We start from the raw sequence: 24,806 nt of genomic DNA on the forward strand, positions 1-24,806 counted from the left end.
ATTTCACATTTATTTTCACATGACACTTTTGCCAACAGTCAGTTTGTTTTGCTGTTTGCACTGGCGAATCGACAATTCTGACAACCCCATGGCAACACCCTCGAATATGCAATTCGCGTCCGCAACGTATGAATGTATGTGTGTGTGTGTGCTGAGCGAATGTTGTTCTGTGATACCCTTAGCAGTAATTCTGCGGGTTTTTGTAAATATTCGTCCTTGTTTTCTCTTTTAACAATCCCAATTGATATTATTTCTGCGGGCCAGGGAATCAAAGTAACACAAAAATACATTACATTATGTATGTATTTGCAAATCATTTTAACGACTTTTTAAGGAGCTGAATTTAACATTTTATATTTAGGTACATAATCTTCTATTCCGATTGTTTTATTGTTATTGTTATTGTTTTTCAGTACACTTTGCTAGGAATATTTAATGGTTTTATAATTCTCAAGAATGCTAATTTGTGTATAATTTTAACGCTTTTCATTTTGGGATGTACAACTTAGGTCAGCCAAATATGTAATAGTTGATCACAGCTGCCACCGTCCAGCGTAGTCTAACCAATTGGGACACGGATAATATGTCTTTGACTGAACACGGATAATCTGTCCTTGACTGGTCTATTAAATCGTGAATTATTCTTAGAACTTTAAACATATTCCTAATATTATCTCCACCAGACTGTAAAAATACGAAGTAATTACAGGGTGAGATAAAAAACTGCAACCAACTTCAGACTGCTGTAATTTCTAAGCCACTGAAGATATCGCAATACTCCATTCGGCAAATATTGCAAAATGAGCTCAGGGTAAAGCCATTGACATTACAAAAAGTGCATGAACTTACACCGCAACGGAAAGAAAATAAACTCAAAAGAGCTAACGAGTTGATTCGCTTGGGCGAAGATGGTGAACTGCCGAAATTGGTTTTCTCCGATGAGAACGCATTCGTTGCCCAGCAGATTGAAAAAAAATGATCGTGTTTACTTGCCAAAGAGGTTAGCTGAAAATGTACACCTTCGGTTGGTCACCAGAACTCAAGCGCCACCAAAATCTCTGGATACCAATCCGTTGGACTATTGTGTCTGGAGTATTTTGGAAAGCAAGGTTGGCACTAAAACATACCAAAGTGTCGGTCACCTCAAGCGAGCGCTTCGCCGGGTATGGGCCAAAATACTGCAGAGCAACATTCGCCCAGCCTGTGACGGTTTCTTTGGTCATTTGAAGACTTTAATTCGTGCCAAAGGTGTCCAATTCGAACAAATCTAAACTAATTCTTATTTTAATGTTATCTCCGACATGTTTTGCATTCATTCAATAAAATTAAAAACAGAAATAAAAATTATGGCGTTTGACTTTATTGCAGTTTTTTTATCTCACCCTGTATTTTGTACATTAATATGCAGACACTGCAATGAATTTGTGGGGTTGTTAGATCACTTCAACTTCCTCTTTTCTATGGCACATAGTACAGAAGAATGCTACGATAACGAATGAGCAGTGTACTATGATCATCAAATTTACACATTACAATATTAGAGCAAGTGTCAAGCAAAACAAAAACAAAAGTTAAAAATTTTCCAAACTATGAAAATTAAAAATGTTCCATATTCTTCGTATCTTTCCGACAAGAAATCAACATTTTGAATATTGATAACTCTTACAAAAATTTGACATCAGTGTCCGACTTTCTTTAAACGTCGCACATTACAATATTTTGCCTACATTAGGCCTCGCATAAAGGTGTGATATATTTGCATCAGACTTAGGACAGGTGTAGCAATATCGGCCCCTTCCACCATGTCCATTGCCAACAAAGGGTTAAACTTTTAAAAGGTCATAACTCATACTCTCTCAGGTGTTTCTCCACAACTATGTAGAGAAATAAATACTCATAACTCAAAAGGTACTTGGCGAATATGTCAAATATCTGCTAATCGTGCGTACTAATAAATCCGTATATTAACCTATTTTTTTTACAATATATATTTGGTCATATGTGCCACTACGTGATTGCCTTAATTTTGGTCCAATTTGTTCGTGTGTTTTTGGATCATGAAGTATGCATTTCAAATCTGTTTTATTTCTATCCATTTTTTAGTTTTTTATGTGGCACGACTTGTCCTTGTCTCGGAATTTATTAAATCGAATTGCGCCAAGAAATTAAATATTTTATAGGTATCCAATGATTATTTGTAATCCCGCTATCTAATTCTCATAGGCATAAATAACCATAGACCATAAGGAGATCTCCCCTATTCAACTTAATACCAATCTCCCTTGTTTTTGTTTAGCAAATTGGGAAAATACCATTACAGATTTGTAACAAACCCGCTGTGTACATCCATTCACATTTAAACTCCGTTTTTCAATCCATGGAATTATATTTCAATTTGACATCTCCATTGGTATGTCGGACAATCAGGGTATCGCGAGAGGTATCAGTTCTAGTATTTGTATCCATTATTCAAATTTGTTTCATTCATTTCGTATTTGATTTTATTAGTTAACAAAATGGCCATTCATTCGAATCCAATATCACACCACGAGGCTGACGGCACGATATGAATTTACAAAACGTCAAATATAAAAGGTAACAGTTTTGACTTTGAAGCGAATGGGCGCGAACACACACACACAGATACCAACCACATATAAATTTGTACATGTATGTGTGTCTGTGTGTGTTGGAAATTTTATAAATGAAAATGCACCAACAACCAGAACGTGGCAAAAATCCATTTGGTGGAAGGCGGCATTACTGAGTGTCAGACATGACGACGTGTTTTTCATATTTTTCTTTTGTTTGTGTGAGTGTGTGTGTGTATTTGAGTGTAGTTTTTCGATTTGGTTTTGCCACAATTACTAATAACGAGAGTAGTTGAACTTTTACGCGCGCACCCTAAAAGTATGCAACGTTTGTTGTGGCTCACAAATATTCCGTTTCCGGCAAAAATCTTCACACGTCCACTGTTTGTTTTGTCGTTGATGTGCGGCTGTAACTGTGGCTGTGGCTGCGGCTGACGATGAATGAAAAGTCATGTTTGCGTGCAAATGTGTGAGTATGAGCTGTGAGCGTTCTCTGGTATGTGTATGGCGACGTAAAACCGCTCTTTAAATGCATGCCATGACTTCATTATGTTTCCCTCTCTTTTAATTAAGACGCTCGTTTGTTGGTTTGCTGAATGGCATGTACAACGAAATGGGTATTAAATGAAAAACACCAAAAAAAATCAGGGGGATAGATAGAGTAAGGGCGAGGGCGAGAGGAGGCACACAAACGCCACACCAACAATTTTGTTTTGTGTGCCGTACTTTCATTTCTCACTCACATTCATACGTAAGCGCCATTACAGCCGCTAGCATTTCAATCTTCAGAGACCCTACATCGCCCAGTAATAACACGGACATGGCCACCACGAACCAACCAAAAGAGGGGCAAACGTATTTGTCCATGCATGAGTATGTGTGCGAGTGTGAGTGGGGATTTATGTATGAGTGCACAAAATCCATAGAACAATACACACACTCTAAACGTGTTGTTGCTTTGCTGTTTCTGTTGTTGGATTTTTGCTTTGTTTTATTTTATGTATTGTATTTATTTTGGTGTTGTTGGATTTTTTTTTTTTTGGTTTTTTGGTGACGAAATGGTTTTTGGCAACGAAGAGAAAGGAGGGCTTCGCTACAAACTCTGGGCATTGGGCCAACAAAAAGCACTGGAAAACAAACACATAAACAGGCATCCGATAACTGTCCGTTTGTAAAACAATCACACACAGACATACATATACTTCTACACTAACACACATACATGTACATTCGCCGTAAGTTATCTGTTTAATTTTTATCAGCAGTCAACAGCCATTGAGAAGATGTGTTGCCAACCAACTGACTAACACTACCATCCCGATTGTCATTAGCAGCGTTATCAATGGTCGTTAAGCGCTCTAATGAATGAATGAATGGTGGACATAGACAGACAGAGAGACACAACAGTAACACAAATACTCTCACAAAAAACACGAACAAATCCCGAAAATATTGAAAGGGCCATATCTCTGTGCAAGACTAATTAAATCACTGTCGCATGTTGGTAATCGTTTATTAGACAGCTGTATAACCACGCTTCCATTCACGCGCACACACGCACACACAGACTTTTTGTTACTGCTGTATCCGGAGCTAATTATGTATGTATGTGTGTGGTCATTTATTTGTATTTCTATTTATAATAAAATATTTTTTTCTTCAATTCACCCGATTTAAATGAAATTCAATTTATTGGTGCAAAACATACAAATGCATTTTTAAATCGAATACTCGAATATTATATTATAATTGTATTCCGATTTATATATGTATACTTAAACAATTGCAAATAATTTATTCTAAAATCATATTAAAGTGAGACTCCAAAACACACATTTTACATATTTATTGTTTTGAAGGTGGGCGGTCATAACATGCTCTGTGTCATCAGCTTATTAGCCAGCTAAAGAATGGAAGCTAATGAGACCAAACCCAACATTCATACATATGTACACCTTTATATATGTACATATGTCTACAGAAAGTATATATTATTTGATACGACCAAAATGTAACTTATCGAAAAAACTTTTTTAGACCATTGATGTCTTTTGACGAAACCCGGTGCAAGACATTCAATATAACTTCGTGCATATTAATAGACCAGCCATATATCTAGTGTGTATCTGGGACTTGTCTTTCTGGTAGTTTCCCAAAAATCTCACTGACGCTTTCTAATTTGTTTTTTAATGAACATATGTCTCCCATGTCTCACCATTCAGCAGTTCCAACCAATCTAACATCAATGACAAAATTAAAGAACTGTTTTCTCATTACCTATTATAGGTCCTTCGAACTTCAATGCACAGTTTTCGAGTTCGTTCGATAATATATCGACAATTTTTCGAATTTGAACTATTCCATCGGCCAACACTTTCATAATTCATCTAATACAGATAAAAATATTGCTATGAACAAAATTACAAGAAAATCTAACATTCATATCCAATTTTATGCGAAAATATAAATTCCATATTCATCCCAGGTTTTTGATTGGGAGAAATATTTACATATCGTAAGTTGTTAAGAATCCCTTACTTGTGTCGCAAGTTATGACAGATAAAAGTATTGAAAATTGTGACCCTTTGTGGGTGAGATACCAGAAGGGATTCGCAGATATATATCATTTTCACAACAGATCATGTGTTAGCAAAAATTGTATGTGTGAAATTCGAAGAGATTTGAATTTTTATTTCGTTTTCTTAGAGCGTTTTGTTTGTCAAAATCTGAAACCGTATGTGGGGGAAGTATCAGAAGAGTCCGATCTCTATCATCTTTATAGCAGGTCTTGTGTTAATGAAATATTGGGATGTATCAAGTCTGAATGGAATCGGATGTTAATTTCGCGCTTTATCAGCTTCATGTACTGATTTTGTTTAAGTAAAAATAATGGGATGTGTGAAATATTAATAGAACCGGAAGTTTATTTCGGATTGTATAATTCAAATTTTTTACCCTTTGTGGGGAAGGTATCAGGAGGAATGGTCCTATCTCTACTATTTTTATACCCTACACCACATAGTGGTAAGGGTATTATGTCTTTGTGCATTTGTTTGTAACATGGAGAAGGAAACGAGATAGACCCATAGTTACTTTTGAGAACCTTCATAGAATCACTTTCTGAGTCGATTTATGCATGTCTGTCCGTCTGTCCGTCCGTCCGTCCGTCTGTCCATGTATTCTTGTGAACAAAATGCAGGTCGCATTTATTGTCCGATTGAGATGAAATTTTCCAAACAATATTTTTTTTGGCCCAAGGACGAACCCTATTGAATTTGGTGAGAATCGGATCAAATTTAGATATAGCTCCCATATATATCTTCATCCGATTTCGGGTTAAATGTGCACCAAATGTCCACTATCAGTCCAAATTACCTGAATTTTGGCACACCCAACCGAGTTCGGCCTAGAAGCAAGTATATCAAATTTGGAGAAAATCGGTTCAGATATAGTTATAGCTCCCATATATATCTTTCATCCGATTTGATCTTGAAGTTCCTCACATTCCTACTATGCACTCCACAACCGTGATATTTGGTACCAGGTATTAGATGGAGCACAGAAATAGCTGTTTTAAATTTTATCGAAATCGGTTTAGATTTGGATATAGCTCCCATATATATCTTCATCCGATTTCGGGTTAATTGACCACCAAATGGCCAATATCAGCCCAAATGGCCCGAATTTTGGCATATGTGACCGAGATTAGCCTTAAAGCAAATACAACAAATTTGTAGAAAATCGGTTCAGAGACAGCTATAGCTCCCATATATATGTTTTATCCGATTTGGTGTTTAAGCCTCTCACATTCGTAATATGCACTCCACAAGAATGATATTTGGTACCAGATATAAGATACAGCCCAGAAATAGCTGTTTGTAATTTTATCGAAATCGGTTCAGATTTGGATATAGCTCCCATATATATCTTCATCCGATTTCGGGTTAATTGTGCACCAAATGGCCGATATAAGTCAAATTCAGCCTAGAAGCAAGTATATCAAATTTAGTGAAAATCGGTTCAGATTTAGATATAGCAACCATATATATGTTTCATCTGATTTAGTGTTTTAGACCTTTACATTCGTAATATTCACTCCACAACCGTGATATTTGGTACCAGGTATTAGATGGAGCACATGAATAGCTGTTTTAAATTTTATCGAAATCGGTTCAGATTTGGACATAGCTCCCATATATATCTTCATCCGATTTCGGGTTAAATGTGCACTAAATGGTCAATATCAGCCCAAATCACCTGAATTTTCGTACATAAGACCGAATTCAGTCTAGAAGCTAATACGTCAAATTTGGGGAAACCCGGTTCACAGATAGTTATAGTTCGTAAAATGCACGATAGAATTAGATAGATTTTGATTTTGTACCAAATATCTCATAGAGCTCTGAAATGCCCTGTATAAACCTTTTTACGAGAGCTCTACTAAATATGCATAGTGGTGTAGGGTATCATATAGTCGGCCCCGCCCGACTTTTGAGCTTTCCTTACTGTTTTTATAACAGATCTTGTGTTGATAGAAATGTTGAGATATGCCAAGTCTGCATGTTAATTTCGCGTTTTATGACGTTCATGGATATTCAAAATGTTGAACCTTTGTGGGAGAGGTACCAGTATCTTCATAACCTAGGTTAATCAAAATATTGTGATGTGTGTAATTTGAAGACAAGCGGACTCGTACATCACATTTTATAAAAGTTATAATTATCCAAAATTTTGACCCTTAGGAATGGATTGATATTGTGCATTTTCACACCAGACCTAGCACTGATGGATTGATATTGTGCATTTTCACACCAGACCTAGCACTGATGGTGGAAATATTAAGATTTGGAAAGTTGAGAGCAAAATCGGATTCTCCTTTCCCTTTCTGTGCAGTAATATATTTTCTTTGAAAATTTGGACCTTTTGTGGGGGAGGTCCCAGAAGGAGTAGACCGATATTGCCCATCTCCGAACTCGATCCAAGTTTATAATAATATTCCGATGTACCAAGTTTGGACCAAATCGGCCAGACCGACGGTGGTCAGTAGTACTAGTGACAAAGTCAATAGTAAGTCAGTAGTTATTCACCAATAGCGTTTCTTACGGGGAAGTAACACCACATTTTATCTTGGTAATTATAATGAATTTGACCTCTACGATCATTGTATTCTGTTACAACTGTTATAAAATGTGTTACTTAGTGCCTAGTACTTTTACCTCACTTTCGGATAAAATGTTTAAAATTGTAAAAGAAACATTTGGCTAAATTTTGAATTTTTTTTTTCTTAGTTTTGCTACTGTGAGGAATTAAGAAGGAATATGAATTTATCTCCACTGCAACAAAAAGGGCATTACTTTAATCGAATGTATCTGATTGAAATAAAATTGTGGCACCCAGCAAAAACATCAGCCGCTCGTTTCAATCCAATTTAATCACTTTGCCAAAATGGAAGGTCGTTGTTTTCATTGGCAAAATGAATCAAAAAAAAAAGTCGTCCATTACAATGAATTATTTTCTGTATGTGTGTGTGTGCGCTCGCGTTTTTGTGTCTGTATGGGTGCAGTTGACTTTTTCAATTGTGAAACAAACGAATTGATATTTACAGTCATCAGAGAGGAGATTTGCGCTGTTCATTCCAAGTTTATTACGGCAAATTCCCGAAATTGTGTTCATGACTGCTGCGACTTAACCGAGCAAAGGATTCCCTTTTTCTGCTCCGTAGATGTTAAAGCAGCCATGGCATTTTTGCTTTTTGTCCCAACAATGCGAATCCACCAGCAAAGAACTCTAATCCAACACCAGCAACAATGGCAACGGGTAGTTTGCTTTATTTTTAGGAGGAGAAGCAGAAGTTGAAAAAATCGCTTTGTAATAGGCCAGAATGTAGAAAAAGTGAGTAGCTTTTTTATTTTCTTATGACAATCGCATCCATTGCATGGCTTAAATTGATTGTTGCTACTACTACTACCCCTAAGGCAGTGACAACGATTATCGTTCTTCTCCCGTTGTCCTTTCTCCCATTCCAACAGCTATGGTGGTGGCGAGTAGCTGCAGTCAGCCATAACCATGACATTTTAATGGGAAGTAAAAATTATAGATCAACATTTATGGGCTTGGATGGTGTGCAGCAGAGAGAGGCTTGCATATGATCCATGTTGATGCAGAATGGGGGCCCATTCCAATCCCAGGGTTACTTCGAATGACCCACAAGTTATGTGTGGAGACCACATGTAAAAGTTAAGCATAACCGCAGTAAAAAGGCAAAGAAAGTTTCTGAATATGGAAAATGGGGACGAAAGAAAAACAATTCGAATTGTTTGGTCATTTCCTGTGGAGCCCCCATACATGTCACCCCGTCCGACAGTCCATGCAGGAAAGTCCATTTGAAATGTGTCATATCACAGAGTGGGCAGTACAACCGGTGTGAGGTATTTGCGTTGCAAAAGTGCCATGCATTGTCCGTTTGTTGGGACTCAGCCCGTGAATCAAATAAAAGACCAACTATGCGCGTTGGAGCCAACCTATATACATCGATGCAGCCTTTGCCAGCCGATATGCTGCTAACATAACATCCATACTCTTCCAGGAACCAGACAGAGGAATAACCGACACAATGGCAATTAATCCTTAAACGCTCTTCAGATGCCTTTACAAGTGCCTAACCAGCAGTGTGCCGGCAGAAATTGCCAGCTGTTGTGGAATTGATTCCATGGGGGCTGGCTGGATGCAATTTGATAGGAGTATTGCGCCCGGGAATTAATCAAAGTGAATTGTCTGTTTAATGTTCAGAAACAACAATACAAAATAGCAGAGGCAGCAGCTGCAGAAAGCAAAGAGACACTTCATCTATGTCCGCACCGCCACCGCTACACTTTGCTCCCACCTTTGCTGGCGTTTCATGTACGCCTTTGAATGTTAAATAGTTGTCGTTGCATTCGTATACTCTCATTGTTCACGGCTTGAGGGAAAGCCTCCACCACCCACCCATACAAATGGAGTTATCCTTGTGTGAATGTGAGTAGTAACCATAGAAATCCACAACAGGCAATGCACAGCATCTCCAAGCCAAGAAATAGGACAGAAGAGCTCTTGCTTAGACCACAAAGCACATGCCAGCCATTCATGGAACAATATTTTACTTTGTAATGGAGGCTCAAAGGAAGTCATATTATCATCATCTGCTGCTGCTGATGCTTGGCGCTTGGCGCTCACTGTGTCCCAGAAACCTAACAACAATTCCATAGAAATGAGTCAAGAACAAAAATGCTCGCATACATGCATATACAAATATACGTATACACAATAAAGTGGTTTCATATCAGGTTGTCCTGAAATTATTTCATGTTAATTCTTGAGATGCACAGATGTAGGGAGAGATTTGAATGCTTCAACGTCCGGGTGAAGTGACCATATTTCAATCATTTCAGCACTATTTTAATACTCCTAACTAACATTACGCAAGTACTAAATTTGGCCATTTTCGTACAAATAAGCACCTTTATACATTTTAAATTGAGCAAATTTGATGAAATGTTTGGTATTATTAACTAATATTAATATTAACTACTTGAATCCTGCAAATTCTTTATTCCATAAACATTTCCAGTTTTTTTTAATATTGTCCAAGCATTTTAAATCACTTAACATTGTTAACGATATTGTTGTGATTTCGTTACATCTGAAAAAAAAATCTACTTGATGACATATATTTGGCACTACAATATCCTATTTTTGAACATATTTGTGTATATGTAGACATTTACAGGACACCCTAGTAAATATATTGTACGCATTAATTCCTACACAGCAGAACAGTACTTACAAACATACATGCATATAAATATCTATGTATATAATATCTGCATAAAAGATGGTTCATATATATTTTAAAAACTGTGGATGTCTTTGGATAACAGGAAAACACACTCGGCTGCGTTACATGACGGAAGGGAAAAATCAGAGGGGGGAGGTGTAAAATCTAAACAAACATAAACTCTTAATAGTGTCACAAAAAGAGTTACGACTCCAGAAATTAATGTGGAAATCATTCGTACGCACACATACGCACACATGTGTTTAAGTTTATTAGGCTGGTTCTATAAATAAATGCCAATATCTGTTTAATTAGGAAAACTTTTAAAAGTGTTCCGTGAAATGTCTTTTAAATGGATTTTTAAACGAATATTTGTGCAAGGATACTGTTTTTTACAGCAGTTTGAATATTATTCTAATTTTTCCCTGCCATTCTGACCGAGGTAAAGTTTATCATATAGATTTATTAGATCTCAAATATTTCCATTTCCGATTTTTCTTCGTCTTACTGTGTAGCTTTAATTTAGATAAATATTTTTGTTAATTTTCTTTTAAGCACTTTAAATGTGAGAGCCCCTTCAACGGAACAGAACTGAGTAACAACTTGAAAAGCATCAATGCTAAAACAAAAGTGTGTAAATAAATAGACGGACGGATTGCAAATCTAATAAAAGCGAATGTCGAATGCTCTTATGTGAGATGTCATATTGTTTTATGCCAAATATTTGTACACTTATATGAAGATATCATAAGTATATACAGATGTGCATATGTGTATTTAAGTACATTTGCATGTATATGAAGTTATGTGTTTGCAAACAAGTGATGTGTGAGCTTGTGTTTATATTTAAACAAAAAAAAAATCCAATAAAAGTGTCATTCTCTGTTCTAAAGTTGAATAAATACCATGACGTCGGGATGATATACTTACGTTAAGGGTCTGTATATTATGGATGGGAATGTAACATGTGCTGTACATATTGTACAACAGGATGAAAGAAGCCTTTCAGGGCAATAGCATTTGTTGTATGTATGTCTGTTGTACTTATATTTATCATCTTCATACACTACATTGTTACTTTAAAAATATTGTACTTGACATTTTGATGTCGGCCTATTCTTGGTATTATCGGTCATCCTATGAAAGTCATGAAATATCTGCCGAATGAGAGCAATCGCAGCACCTGGGCATATGTATCTTCCGTATAGCCTAAATCTGGCTGGAAATTTGTTTACAAAGGCTTAACATAGGGAATGCAACGATATTTTTCGACGGACCTTATTTATTTATTATTTTCGATATTTCGGCCTCTGACGAACTCGAGCTCATTTTTATCTAACTTACATTTGAAATAATTTAAAATAAATGTAGAATTAAAGAAAAATCTGAAAATATTACCTATGACATTGGAATAAATGAGTGGTTTGTAAAAGGGTGTTGAAGTTTATTTATTGGAATTCGGTAGTTTTTTTATACCCTCTACCATGTGGCTACAGGGATATACATCATTTGATATATTCAAAATATGCCTATTCGGAATAAAGGTATACAATTGTTATATCGTAATATTTCTATCAAACTTAGATCGGGCTCGGGGATGGACAAAATCGTTTCAAATTTTCAAAGAGATAATTTAAAGAACAATCTTGGCATGTTTCTGCAGGATATCGTAGTACTTTGTTGCTGCAAAATAGTCAGTGTTGATCCCATTATTGTTGTTTTTATTAGTCGAGAATGGTGGTAATGTTTATCGGGGCGGGGGTAAGGCAGGGAATGCCTAGTTTTCGGAAAGAGCCACCAATCCTCATCAGGTCGGCGATGAGCAAAATCTTTCCAAAATCGTTCAAAGAAATACTTTACTATATTTCCTTCCAACTTTGTATCTTAATATCTAAATTTTTCTTAGGTCATATAATAGATAATATAATATATGGGGAGGTCTACCCACACAAAGAGCCAAAATTCCGAATAATTATTTGTGATTTTTCTCAAACTTTGTGTATCTAAACTTTTTTACCAACAATATATCTAATGTAAATACTTCTTAACGTATTTCCCACACAAAACTAAAAAAATGCATTAACTATTCCTCACACAAAAGTCACTTTTTTTGGATAGAAGTCCAAAAGAAATGTGTTCCATTTTACATCGGCATAGCGCCATCGGCCTTTCTTTATATAAAGTAAACTCTCCTGATATTGATAATACCCAGGTCATCTGAAATTATGACATGCTTTCTGTAGAGCCCACACAGATTATACCAATATATTTGCATTTGTTTTTGTGTTTGTCTCTTTTATGACAATTGTGTGCAGGTGTGAGTGACAGCATCAGCCGCAGCAGGAAAATCCAAACACATTGAGCTCAGCTGCTGAGCCTTTTCCAACTGAAAAGATTTTTCATTTTTGCTGTTGTGTGAGTTGAGTTGTAATTCAGTTTTTTTCAGTTTTCATCTTAGGCTCATTTCATGTTTTTTTCCTTCTGCTACGTGCCATCATCTACATCTTTGGCCCGCATGAAAGAAAGAAGGAATGGATGAATGAATGAATAGACTTGTTTTGCATTAGGCATTACTAGATATTTGCTTGCCAAGGTACGGTATTTGCTCTCTGTTGTAATCACTGAATATGAGTGCGATTAGGGGACCAAGCGCGGTGAGGATTTGGCGAGGCAGCTGCGACGACGGAAATGGCTTATTTCTATTTCAGCAGCTGATGTTGTACTGCCACCAGTGAGTGAGCCTTGTTCATGTTTGTGTTTATTTGCTGTCTTTCGCGCTTCTTTCTTTCGTTCTCCGGCATCGCCAGTCAGCATCATCCTGCCTGGCGTTCGTGTTGCATTGTGTGGCAGAGAAACGTCTGCTCCATGGCCATATTCCCACGCGAATGCTTGTTTAAGGTCTATTGTTCCCAAGATAGAAAATTCTTTTCTGGGAAATAATTTCACAATGAAAGCAAACGTTAGAAGCCACCAATGTTTACCGTTATTGTGAAGATGCGCGTTTAATTCCCAGCCTCCTGTTTGTCCCACACGACACCGCGCCGCGCCGCGCCGCGCCGCTCCACACTACTATCATTGCTAGAGCAGCCAATATGTTGGTGTTTTGCGCTTCACTTGATTTCATTTTCCAATAATTCCTTTTGTCGGGAGCGCGCGGTTTGGCATTAAACGTTAGTTTGCAAAAATAAGAAAAAAGTTTAAAATTATTTGAAACTTTGACTTGGTAGTCTTTAATGTGGCCTCCAGGCAAATTGGCTTTAAGGATATGGAAAATTAATAGCCTATAACTATATAAAGTCTAAAGAAGCCTAATGTGTTTGAAGGTTTGTTAAAAAACTTAAAATTAATTATAAAATGAAACTATTTTCTTGTATCTGCCGTCAGTGCAAAAGGATTCGAGGAAGTATGTTATGTAGGCTAGTTACATGGATAAAGTGGTGATGGAACAGTGTTGGCATGTTTGTTCGGGATCCCGTACTATTTTGTTGTTGCAAAATAGTCAGTCTTAATCCTATTATTGTTGTTTTTATTAAAACAACGTTTGTTTATTAGTAAAAGTGGGTAAGGTAGGGAACACCGAGGTTTCGGAAGGATCCACCAATCATCATCAGCGGTGGCCAAAATGGTTTACATTAATTGTTTGCATTTCGCGACTGGAGCTGGAAAAATGTTTTGAAGGAGCTAGTTTTGTTTTTATTAGAGGGCAATTTTAATGATTATCGTTGAATTTTTATTATAGCAGCTGTTGCCGGTTGAGATTGTGGCTATGAAATGTAATATTCTACTTATATCAAATTGAAACCTGAGTTTTATGGACAATCGAAAGATTCATACAAAACCTGATGATGAACTTATGATGCAACTTCTTGTTTTTTTTTTTTTTTTTTGATAAAGTTAAATCGTGATGGTGTGTTTTTGTGTTGTGCAACCACTAATGTCTTCTGGCCAATTTAAGTACGATTTATGTTTTCGCATTCGAGTAGAAGTTTAGGTCTTGTATCCATTTCTCATCATGAGGCTAAGCCTTTTGTTTACAAGCCTCTTTTCTATCACCAATATTTTTTTATACATTGATGATCGATCGGGACTTTTAAGACTTTATTTGCTTAACTCTCCATCAAAATTATGTTATGCCGCAATTTGTGCCATCTAACATTATTTGTAAAGGAACACAATCTTAAAATAATTATCAGTTTTTTTCATGCCTAGAATTGAAGAAATTAATGCGGAGGGCATGTGGTTTCAACAAGAGGGCGCCACATATCATAAAGCATATCATACAGCAGAGAAACAGTCCAATTGCTGCATCACTCATTTCCCGGTCGTGTTATTTCACGTTTTGGACCAGAATTGGGCGCCTAAATCGTGCGATTTAACACATTTAGAATTTTTTCTTTTGGGGTTTCTTGAAGTCGATGGTTTATGCGAATAGGCCGACAACGATGCTGTATTAATAAAAAAACACAGCATATATGCAAAACCGTCATTGAAAGTCTTATAAAAAATCGAGTGTGTGCCAGCAAAGCAGCGGCGACCGACTGCAGCATATCTTGTTGCATACATAACCTCATTCTGCCTACTTTACGATATAATAAAGTTTCAGGATTTTTTTAATATCTGTGTTTTATTTTTTTTTTATTTTAAAAGTTGTATTCTATTTGAGACATCCGTTGTGTCTATTTTGACTGGACGAAAAGTGGACGGCTGCGTATGATAAACATATTTTATGCCCATAATTATTCATACGCCATCGCTACTTAGACATAATTTTTTACAGTTCCCTTCCCATCTAATAAGTATTTATTTTTATTATTACTTTAGATGCGGTCAAGAAACCAGAGTTATACCAAGAATATTGCAGCTTCGCTCTCACTGGCTCAAGTCCGAAAAGGAATCACTGCGGCTGGTAGAAGCTGGCATTACCAAAGAAGTCATGAACAGTGCAATTGCTCAATTTTGTTTGGAAATCATTGCCAAGCATGGCGATCCAGCTCCAAGACTTTGCAACAAGGATCCGCTCACCCTAAAAATGGGCACATATGTGATAGAGCTCTTTCCAAATGTAAGTCCAAAAGTCATTTACAGATTTCTTTTGATTCGGCCAATTCGCCTACTTAACCCTTCTGTTTTGTTTTAATTACAGGCAAAGTTTCTATTTATGGTACGCGATGGGCGTGCCACTGTCCATTCGATTATTTCGCGCAAAGTGACCATAACGGGTTTCGATCTGACCAGCTATCGCCAGTGCATGCAAAAATGGAATCATGCCATTGAGGTTATGCACGACCAGTGCAAAGAGATTGGCAAGGAGCGCTGCATGATGGTGAGTTTTATCCTGTTTGGTTCTGCCGTTATTCATTATGAGTTTTCAAATAATTGTGGCTCAAACGATTAATCAACGATGTAACGCAATGTGCTTGTTAACCAGCGATACAACAACACATTACATTGAAAATTAAATTAAATGATGTCGAGACCAGTGAACTCCATTGCCATGTCAGGCAACATTGTTTTCCATGTTCAATAGCTGTAGGCATGTGTTCTTAGTATACAATAATGTACGAAAGTTTAAACATTGCTGGAATATATTGTAAAAATGTCAAAATGTAGAATAATATTGGCATGTAGACAAAAATGTTGACAAATGACAAGTGTCCAAATGCAATTGCAAAGGATCTTGGATTTAATGATACTATGAATAAGTCCATTGAAAGTACTGTCAACATCATTTTCAAGAGAACTATTAGAGGAAAAAATTACACTCCAATGCTCCTGGAATACACGCTAAAGGACCTTTCTTATGGCAAGCCATTGTGAAGTTAAATACCTGAAAAATCTACCAAAGGGTGTGACCATTTTTAAATGTAAGCTTAACTCACGCTAGATAGTGTAAAAAATTACTCGGAGTACTACCACCTTGCATGTAACAATGGGCATAAAGTTGAGCATTACATATTTGTGTAAAAATTTCATGGGATTTTATTCTAACATTAATACACATACTCTATTTTAGGCTTAAGTGTATGTGTGTAGGTTTTCGCTACCATTTACTGCTCTGCTGAATTGCTTTCCATACAGCGTGCATCTGGCGCCAGACAGTCTATTATCATGGCTGGAGCATTTTAACAAAATTGTTTCAATAGCAAATGTTATGTCGCCCTTTCTACCCTTCCGTGCCATTTGGTCCATTATCTGACATGGCTTCGCTCTCCAATGTTATATTTTGATTGGAAATTAAATGCAGCGTATTTTTAAAACGATTAATATCTTTGTGGAGACATCGCGAACACAGTGAACCTAACTGTCAGCCATGACACCATGTCGTGGTATTAGATTTTTAACACAGCGTGTATGTGTATGGTGTAGCAAAAGAAAGTTTGGTCTGTGCGTTTTCTTTGGTTGTAATGGCTACTGAACGTGGAATGTTTGCGCACCAAGCTTGATCACTTGTAAGAGAAGTTTCCAATTAATTAATATATTTTATCAAGACATTCTGCAAGGACAAGGACATTAGAATAAAGGACTATATTACAAATAAATACGTATGAAAAAAATAGAATGCTGTCACAACCTGTATATTTACCACAAATAATATTCGAATAGTTTCAAGTTGTAGTATTTGCGTAGTAGTAGAAGTATTTCATATTTGTTGCAGTGGGTTTTTTTTTTTTTTTTTTTTTGAATTCAGATAATAGCTGATTTGAATACTGTGTACAAATTTTTATAAAACTTGCGACATACTTACATTTTCCAATATATCCATTTAAAATAATTATTAAGTCATCTTCGATAAACAGTGCCTTTTTGAAAAACATAATTCTAAATTCTTTAAATATGGGACAGTTACAAAGAACAAGTGGACGATTTTCAGCTTCCATAAAGATGCATAAGGAGCAGATTGGGTTCCTATTTGCATCCATATTATCAGAATTATGTTTGAGAATATCACTTCCGGCCTTGAATATCCACATTTTCTCCTCTGATATTAACAGCGAGTTGATGTAAGTTTGACCTACTGATGGGTCTAGCTTAGAGTAGGTTCGGGTCGTTTGATTGGCTCTATTTATGGCATCGCACCAATATTTGTAATCTAATGATTTTAAGAGGTGATCTTTTTGTTCGATAACTTCGCTTCTGGCACTGTTCAAACCAAATGGTTCATTATTGTTTTGCATTAAGAGTACACGAATATCATTTGTCCAGTAAATCTGCTTTTGCAAAACTATTTTCCCCAGTTTGTGACGTAATCGGCTGCTATTGTAATCAAATATGGCTCGAATGATATAATCCTAATGTTTTCCTAAAGTTTTCAAGTGGATGATGTGGCTATGTTCCATGCCTGTTTCTAATCTTAGTATATATGTCGAAGAAGTCATATTTGTGCACCATATTGTTGAATTGATCTGCAAACTGTTAAGAAGAGTTTCCATTTGGACGAAATTGATACATCGGGCTTATTCAAAATAAATTTCCATGTAGAGTTTCAAGTTTTTTGTTTGATTTATTTCTTGCCAGTATATTCTTTTGGAAAAAAGAGAGAAATAGGTAAATTCCGAATTAATTTTTATTATCTGAATATTATTTTTCCCTTCTCCATGTTGACAGCAACATTCCACATATCACAATACTCTTCTAATCTATCTATCATTTTTTGTAGTGCCTTCAAATCATTTGCCAGGATTACCATATCATCTGCATTAGGCAGTATTCTTATATTTAGGTCATCAATTTCGTTACCGCTGCCGATCTAAGTATAATGCAAATAGCAATGGGGACAATAAACATCCTTTTTTTACTCCTGCAAACGTCGAAAATTTATCAGATTCAGATTGTCTCCTGTCCATACTATGAATTTTGTATCATTACATACATTGTGTCACCTTCATTGATACACCAAGAATAGTTTATATAGCATAGATTTTCTGCACACAATGTCAAAAATCTACGAAGAACGCATATGTTTTCCATTTTCATGTCAGTTTATATCGACCATCGAAGTGAGACTAAATATATTATCATTCATCGAGTAGTTTTTTCTAAAACCGAATTGATATTCGTTGATCTTTTCGTATTTTTCTACCCAATTGGACAACCTTTCCGTAACTATTCCCATCATAGTTTTTGGCAAGCAGTTCATAAAATATATCCCTCAATAGTTTTGGAGATTTTAGATTATTTTAGTAGAAAATGTCATGTCAATTTTTCCAGAGTTGAAAACTTTGTTGCATTAATTTACAATTTCCCGTAGCAAATGTTCTTGAGCATTTTTGTAGCTCTGCCATTGAAATAGGTCTTTTTTTATTTGAGTTAAATCTAGATCTTCATTAGTCTACAACCCTGTCTAAACAGTAATGAGTGCTTTATAATTTTACTTTCGCCTACATTTGCCTTCCACTAAAGCCAATAATTCATTTTCATTTGTGACATAAATTAACCATTCTCCTTTTATTTCAATAACAAATCCCATAATGTCTTTGAACTTTCCGGGTTAATCTTTTCACACTCAATAAATCTTCAAAATCAGTTTATATATTCTGTTTGTACATTCGTGCCGGATATCCTATTTACGGGGACGGGCTTAGGATTTAATTTACAAAATTAGAAAATTGCAAAAATGTCATTACCAAAGTAACCGGAACTTGTTGTGTTTAAACCCGAATATCATTTTCAATTTTTTAGTTCAAACATAAATCATTTGAAATATCAGAAGATAACGTTCAACCAAGCATCTGCCACAGCAGTTGCTGCTGGGCTCGTCCTTGACGCTGTTGCTGCTGCTGCAGATGATAAATTTTCTTGAAAACCATCAGTGATTTATGAAGAACGATAAGCTGTACTTTTGTACGGCCTAAACTCATTGTAAATGGTTGCGCGACGGCTTAGTTTGGTGAACAGTTTGGCCATTAGGTTACATTTCCACTGCCACTGCCAATGCTGCTGTTGCCGTTGCTGGCGTGACTAATATAATAAATGTACTTCGGCTGGTGCTGGTGGTGGTGGGTGGAGTAGAGCAATCATATTCATTGAAATGTGAATCTCTTGCGGACTTATGGGACAATGACACCATAAGCTTTAAATTAATGAGACGGATAAATTGATTTTGTATTGTTTCGGATTGCTTTGGAAATGAATTTCAGTTTATTAAAAAAGTTTCAATGGTACAGAGTTTGGGAAATCATAAAGTTGAGCGTTCAACGGGATTGGGTATTTGGGAAGGCTAATACACATTGCCAAATTGGTATTATAAAAGTTCAATCTGTCTGTTGTGCTAGTTATCCAAGGGTAGAGAAATTCTTTGGAGATTGCTTGGGATTTTTAGCATAGCCAACATTAATTTCACAGAAATTACTATCAAATTCTATTTAATGTTTTGATTTTAAATTTTTTTTCGATTTTTTTCTTGTTTGGGTCTTCAACAAATATGCACTCAGCTTTAAGTTCACACAAGCTGACCTACCCCAACAAAAATTGATAGACTCCCAATTTATGTACAATTGACCTTCAAAGCTTTCGAGGTATTGAAATAAAGCAAATAAATTAAAAGTCTAATCTTTGAAAATAGCAGGATGAAGTAAAATAAATATAAAAAGAAAATCTAAACTTTGAAATCAGCTGAATAACATTGTTGTTGCTGGAAAATGTTGTCAAAATAATAAATACATGAAATTAAATTGTCTCATTTTGAAAAAAAAAAAAAAAAAATAACTCCCCCTACCCCAACAAAAATTGATAGACTCCCAATTTATGTACAATTGACCTTCAAAGCTTTCGAGGTATTGAAATAAAGCAAATAAATTAAAAGTCTAATCTTTGAAAATAGCAGGATGAAGTAAAATAAATATAAAAAGAAAATCTAAACTTTGAAATCAGCTGAATAACATTGTTGTTGCTGGAAAATGTTGTCAAAATAATAAATACATGAAATTAAATTGTCTCATTTTGAAAAAAAAAAAAAAAAAAAAATAACTCCATAGCATCTAAAATGTGGAATATTTATTTTTTTCCTCTTACAGGTTTATTACGAACAATTGGTATTGCATCCCGAGGAATGGATGCGTAAAATATTGGAATTCCTTGATGTACCATGGAATGACTCTGTTCTGCACCACGAGGAGTTTATCAACAAACCCAACGGTGTGCCTCTCTCAAAGTAAGTAAACGACATTAAGAGTGTTTTGCGAGGATTATGACCGTTTTTTTTTTTTTTTTTGGATCATAACTCCATAATGGAATGGAAATTATGTCCGAGAAAAAATCAGTCTTTACCCCCAAAAAGTAGCAGACATAATTCCCATCATAATACGGACCAAAAAAGAAAAAAAAAATCGATTTTCTCCTCTGGGTATGTCCATCACCAACTATCGCGAACCAATATTTTCTGAATTTTAAACTTTTTTTGTAATCAGCCGGCTTTCGGCCGGGACTTGAGATTTTTTCCTCTGAGTTTGTCCAACAGCAGCTAACGCAAAGCAAATGTTTCTAAATTTAATACAATTTGTAAAAAAACGGTCTTTGGCCAGGGCTTTAAATGTTCTCCCCTGAATATATCTAACAACGGTTGATGCGAACTAAAGTTTTCTAAATTTATTTCATTTTGTAAGAAACAAGCCTTCGCTCGGAGCTTGAGATTTTTTCCGCTGGGTATGTCACGCAACAGCAAACGCAAAAGAAACCAATCATAATCTCCATTACAATTACGGGAATTATGACCGTTTCTTTTTAGGTCATAACCCCCATAATAAAGAAATAATCGGTCATAATCCCCAGAAATCGGCATACAAATAAAAATAGTTTAAATTTCAATATCTTGCGGTGGGATTTATATTGAATTTTTATATTTACACTTTAGCTCAAATGTGTTCTTAGATATAGAAAGAGTATATGTTTCGTTTTTTATGCTTCCACGCGCTATAGATATTCAACCTTCGAACTTATTCAACTGCACCTCCGCCACGTATTTAATGAATTCCATTACCATGGAATTCTTTAGGGCAATGATGCTTATTCTGTGTCACTGGTTTTAGACTCTCTTTCTGTCCCTCTGTCTGTCTGGATACACATCTATTCATTTTTATGTCATCTTGCATTCGCAAATTCCCAGAATTTTAATATCATTAACTAACTTCCGCCATAACTTACAATTATGGCTTTGCTTTATGGGCGAGCCTCGGCTCCAAATGCATACAGATGGCAACGGTGGGGGGATGGATGGAATGGGAGTTGGGGCGGCCTCTGCTTTTGTTTGGTGGAGATATGCGTGTAGAATATAAAAAGTTTTTCCATCCAGGTAACATGGTGTCTCCAAGCTAAATGGCTAACGAAGCAATTAACTTTTTGTCTCCCATTTTTCTTGTCTATTAATTTGTTGTTGCTGTTATTGTTATTTTAAACTTGCTTCTGTTTTCTTGTGTCTTTGCAGAGTGGAGCGTTCGTCGGACCAGGTGATTAAGCCAGTAAACCTGGAAGCCCTGTCGAAGTGGGTGGGCAACATACCCGAAGATGTGGTGCGCGACATGGCGGACATAGCACCTATGCTCTCGGTGTTGGGCTATGATCCCTTTGCAAATCCGCCGGATTACGGTAAGCCAGACGCCTGGGTGGCAGATAATACATCGAAGGTATGTGTGTGGCTTATATAAGTGCCGTTGCTCTTCTTGTTGTTGGTTCCTCGTTTATTCGTTCGTTTGTTTGTTCGTTGGCTGCTTGGTTGGTTGTTAATGTGCGCTTGTTTTGTGATTTGCTCCATTTAGTTAAGTTCCTGACTTTGTTTGTTTTGTGTTCAATTCGTTTTGGCCTGGACTCCGATTCCCCATTGTGTTGTATTGTCTGGGTTGTCTAGTGTACAGTCCCGCATTTCCTTCCAGTTACCACCAACCATTTTTATTTATGAATGTTCTTGTTTTTCTCCGCATTTTTCCTTTTTCTTGTTATTCTTGTTGTATTTATTGTACGTGTACATGTTGTGTGCCATCCATCCAACCAACCAGCCATCCATCCAGGCATTGCTTTTATTTTCGTATTATATTCCATTATGTTTCATTTAATTTTAACTTTCCTTTTCTTAAACATTTTTATTGTTGTTGTTGATTTTTTTCTTTCCTTTGTTTGTCTTCGCCGTCGTCTTCGTCGTTGTAAAGAAATAAATAAAAAAAAGTTTTTCCTAACAAATGTTGACATTGTGTTGCGGCTCCTACAGCTCCTCCACCCGTCGTGTTGCTCAACATTAGGTAGTTGAAAGTAATCTTCATTACGCTTACTTTTCTCTACGCTCCCACGTCCCCGATTGGCTGAATATGCGTACCGTACTGCAGTTCTCAGGTTTTTGAGTAAATGATAGTCAATTAAGTTCCTTTATGTTAGCTTTCAGCATCCTAATGACTTTTGAAATGTTCCAAAATTTATGAACGTGTAGAAATCTGACTCACCATTCACTTCGGTGAGCAGCATGTTGATGGGACACGACTTGGTGTTTTGGCGTGGAAGTGTACTTTTTAAATACAATTTATGCAGGGAATTCTTGTTTCATTCGCCCTTCGACATCTAACGTCTTTAATCAAAGTTTCTCTAAAAAAACGTGTCGTAAACCGAAGAACCCATAAAGTTTATCACTTCTTCTACTTGACATGCCGAAATGTAATAGACCTCAGAAATTAGACTTATTATATGTCTGCCAGGATCAAGATAAAGCGAATCACCCCTACCTTACTCAATCATTTTAATCTGTGTTCTATAGTAGGCTCCGGCAAGTCAGTTGTCGTTTCAACACCATCGATTTTACTTCCCATTCGAATGTTGGCTGGCATATCGTTTAATCTTCTACAAAATATTCATTCTTGTACTTATTTCAAATCAAATTAACATAAATGACTGTGTTACTGCTCTTCTTTGTAAATACAAACGCAAACAGTCACTCATATCCCCCCCACATACACACGCATCCGAGCCCACAGTGCTCCCATGACCTGTTAATTCGATGTGCGTTAATGCATAATTAAACATTGTAATATAAATACATAATTTTAATTAATACAAACAAATGCCATTGCCAGACGTGCTGCGGGAGGACGGAGGGCTGACATTAAATCAATAATACCTGCAGGTTTGCTACTAAACGGTTCATGGCCAATTGCTCCCTGTAACGATAAGCAAACACCAAGTGTGGTTGCCTGCGGTCTTGTCAATTGGTGCGAATCTCAATGTGGTACAACCACCACTACGATTTACGTTAAACATTGATTAGGAATGGATGGATGGGTGTTTTGTCGTCATCCGATGGCAGCTTTAGTAGTTAGTGTCAACTAAAAAGCGGTAATGAAAATGTAAAAACAGATATTTATGATGTACAGTACAAATGTGCATCTCTTTCTACAAGGATAGGAAGTGGCGATAGAACCATATGCATTTCGGATGACGTGAGTTAATTTAAAAATGTCTATCCGTTCACAACCTTATGGAAATGCTCATCCGTCTATCTGATTGGTTGGTTGGTGGGCACAAAAACTGTCGAAGCTATTTCAGACACCTCCTGCATAAATGATCAACAGTTTCCAAAATCTCTCCCCGATGTGACTAAAATTTGTGAAACTTAAATTATAACCAAATCGTCTGTCCTAGAAGTCCCTAAAATATCAACATATCGTCGATGTGCCATTATATTGTAAAATGTGAATATTATTTTATTGAGATATCTGGAAAATTTGCAAAAAAGTAAAAAAATGGAAACCCTAAATAACAACTTATTTGGTTGGAAAAAAATGTGGGGTGAAACATTTAAATTATCTAAATTATGGGGCCAAATCTAAACTGGGGCTGATATTTCAAATTTTTGAATACCAATCATCATACCACTTGTCTAAATTGACTTTGAATTTTTATACTAATTATGAATGTACTTCTTCTTCTTCGGGGTGAAATTCAGCTAGCGTAAAATCTTGATCAGCTTAAGATTCTATATGGATTTAGCCATCCCCGTCCGCCTGTGGAAATCACTCTATATTCCGAACGAAATGAAGGAGGTTGTTAAACATTTCTTGAGTTACATTTAAGTCCGTAGAATTTTCGGTATTGAAAATAGGCCATATAATTCCACATTTTGATATAACTGCACCGCCAGATTTAAGGTGTTTTGGCTGATTTTCCTCTTATTTTTGGACATAATTTGCTGTAAATTGGCAGCTAATGTTCCCGTTATTTGAGAAACATTTTTGCACATAACTATCCATATAGATTCAAGTTTAGGTGTAGTCCCCATATAACTACACTCGATATTCGGTATTTTGCTGAAATTATATCACATTTGGTATTGGTAGAAAATTTCTTATATTGGTCCACGTCTTCGTATAAACCCAAAACGGTACCTCCCTACTTTTGGCATTTTGATGACTTCAACTACATTTTCCAAA

The 24,806-nt window shown here is 36.2% G+C and overlaps 1 protein-coding gene across 3 annotated transcripts in view; it reads left to right on the top strand.

Moving 5' to 3' along the window:
* LOC131802141 (protein-tyrosine sulfotransferase-like) overlaps positions 1 to 24,806 on the top strand; it is a 64,637-nt gene that overhangs the window by 35,744 nt on the left and 4,087 nt on the right. For 2 of the 3 annotated variants that reach the window (XM_059121602.1, XM_059121601.1), the window contains exons 4-7: positions 15,226 to 15,466; positions 15,548 to 15,727; positions 20,418 to 20,554; positions 21,824 to 22,022. In XM_059121602.1, coding sequence (XP_058977585.1) covers positions 15,226 to 15,466; positions 15,548 to 15,727; positions 20,418 to 20,554; positions 21,824 to 22,022 — 757 coding nt within the window. The remainder of the gene's footprint in view (positions 1 to 15,225; positions 15,467 to 15,547; positions 15,728 to 20,417; positions 20,555 to 21,823; positions 22,023 to 24,806) is intronic. The other variant, XM_059121603.1, reaches the window with a different exon arrangement.

Source organism: Musca domestica, unplaced genomic scaffold, assembly GCF_030504385.1.
Source record: "Musca domestica strain aabys unplaced genomic scaffold, Musca_domestica.polishedcontigs.V.1.1 2, whole genome shotgun sequence".
Taxonomy (NCBI): Eukaryota; Metazoa; Arthropoda; class Insecta; order Diptera; family Muscidae; genus Musca; species Musca domestica.